General features: G+C 41.1%; 1 protein-coding gene across 1 annotated transcript; it reads right to left on the bottom strand.

Annotated features, from left to right (window-relative positions):
- Window positions 1–213: 213 nt before the first annotated feature.
- Window positions 214–788, bottom strand: LOC147941455 (uncharacterized). The gene is made up of 2 exons (XM_087458518.1): window positions 566–788; window positions 214–449 (listed from the first exon to the last, which is right to left on the bottom strand). Exons 1-2 carry the CDS (start codon window positions 786–788, stop codon window positions 214–216), a joined length of 459 nt encoding a protein of 152 aa, XP_087314644.1.
- Window positions 789–1,084: the final 296 nt, after the last annotated feature.

Below are 1,084 nucleotides of genomic sequence, written 5' to 3'. Positions count from 1 at the left end.
TTTATAATCTATGGTATCTCCAACCCACTTCACAGGTTTCAAGGTTACATGAAGATATCCCTTGATCCTTTTGGGCTTAACATTGCAAGTAGCACCAACCTTTTCTATTGGAATTTGAGGGTTTCCATCTAGGACTTCCTTGACCTCACTCCAACCAATGCATGTCTTCAGATACTTATCTCCAGGATCATCAATGGTTTCAACTGAAAAGGCTTATCCTCCAATAGTAGGTATTTTCAACAACCTTTTCATGTCAAACTCCTGAGTATGATCACCAATCTGCAAGTGAATTTGCTGTGTTTTGACATCAATCATAGCCCCAACGGTATGTAAGAATGGGCGATCAAGAATGAGAGGATCATGTGGTTCTTTATCAAACTCCATGACCGTGAAGTCAGTTGGAATGTAGAAGTTCCCAACTCTAGCATGCACATCCTCCACCAACCCAACTGGACATCACCCAGAACGATCAGCAAGCAATAATAAGATCCTTGATGGTTTGCAATTGGTGACTCCCAAACGCTCTGACACAGAAAGCGGCATCAGGTTGATACTCCCAAGTCACATACACATCTCTCAAACATGAATCTCCCAATTTGGCAAGGTAGTACAAAACTCCCTGGATCTCCAAGCTTCTTAGGAATCTCAATCGGGATGATGGCATTGCATTCATGACCAACCATCTCTGTCTCCTCTTTCAAGTGTGCGATTGCAAGAATTTTCTCCTTGTTCTTTTGATATTTTTCCTGCTCCTCAAAATGCACATATGCCTTCCCAATTGAAATCATCGTGAGTCCTTCTTCAGTGCTCTTCTTGTTAGACAAGACATCCTTCAAACATTTTTTTATGTTTTTGTTTTCTTTATTGACCCCAGGAATGGAAGTTTGATGTGAAACTCTTTCATAATTTCATCAAGGCGAGCTTTCTCCTTTTCAGCCTGTCTTTAAGCTTCCCTTAGGCGACCTAGAAATGGGAGTCTAGGAACATATGGTGGTGGGGTAACATATGGTGGCTCATCTTCATCTTTGGCTACATCAACAGTTATAACTTTCCTCTCAACAATAATGTTAGCATTCACAACTTC

The sequence above is a fragment of the Camelina sativa genome, chromosome 7 (assembly GCF_030686135.1).
Source record: "Camelina sativa cultivar CO46 ecotype springtype chromosome 7, ASM3068613v1".
Classification (NCBI taxonomy): Eukaryota; Viridiplantae; Streptophyta; class Magnoliopsida; order Brassicales; family Brassicaceae; genus Camelina; species Camelina sativa.
This window is presented reverse-complemented; position numbering and strand designations above follow the sequence as displayed.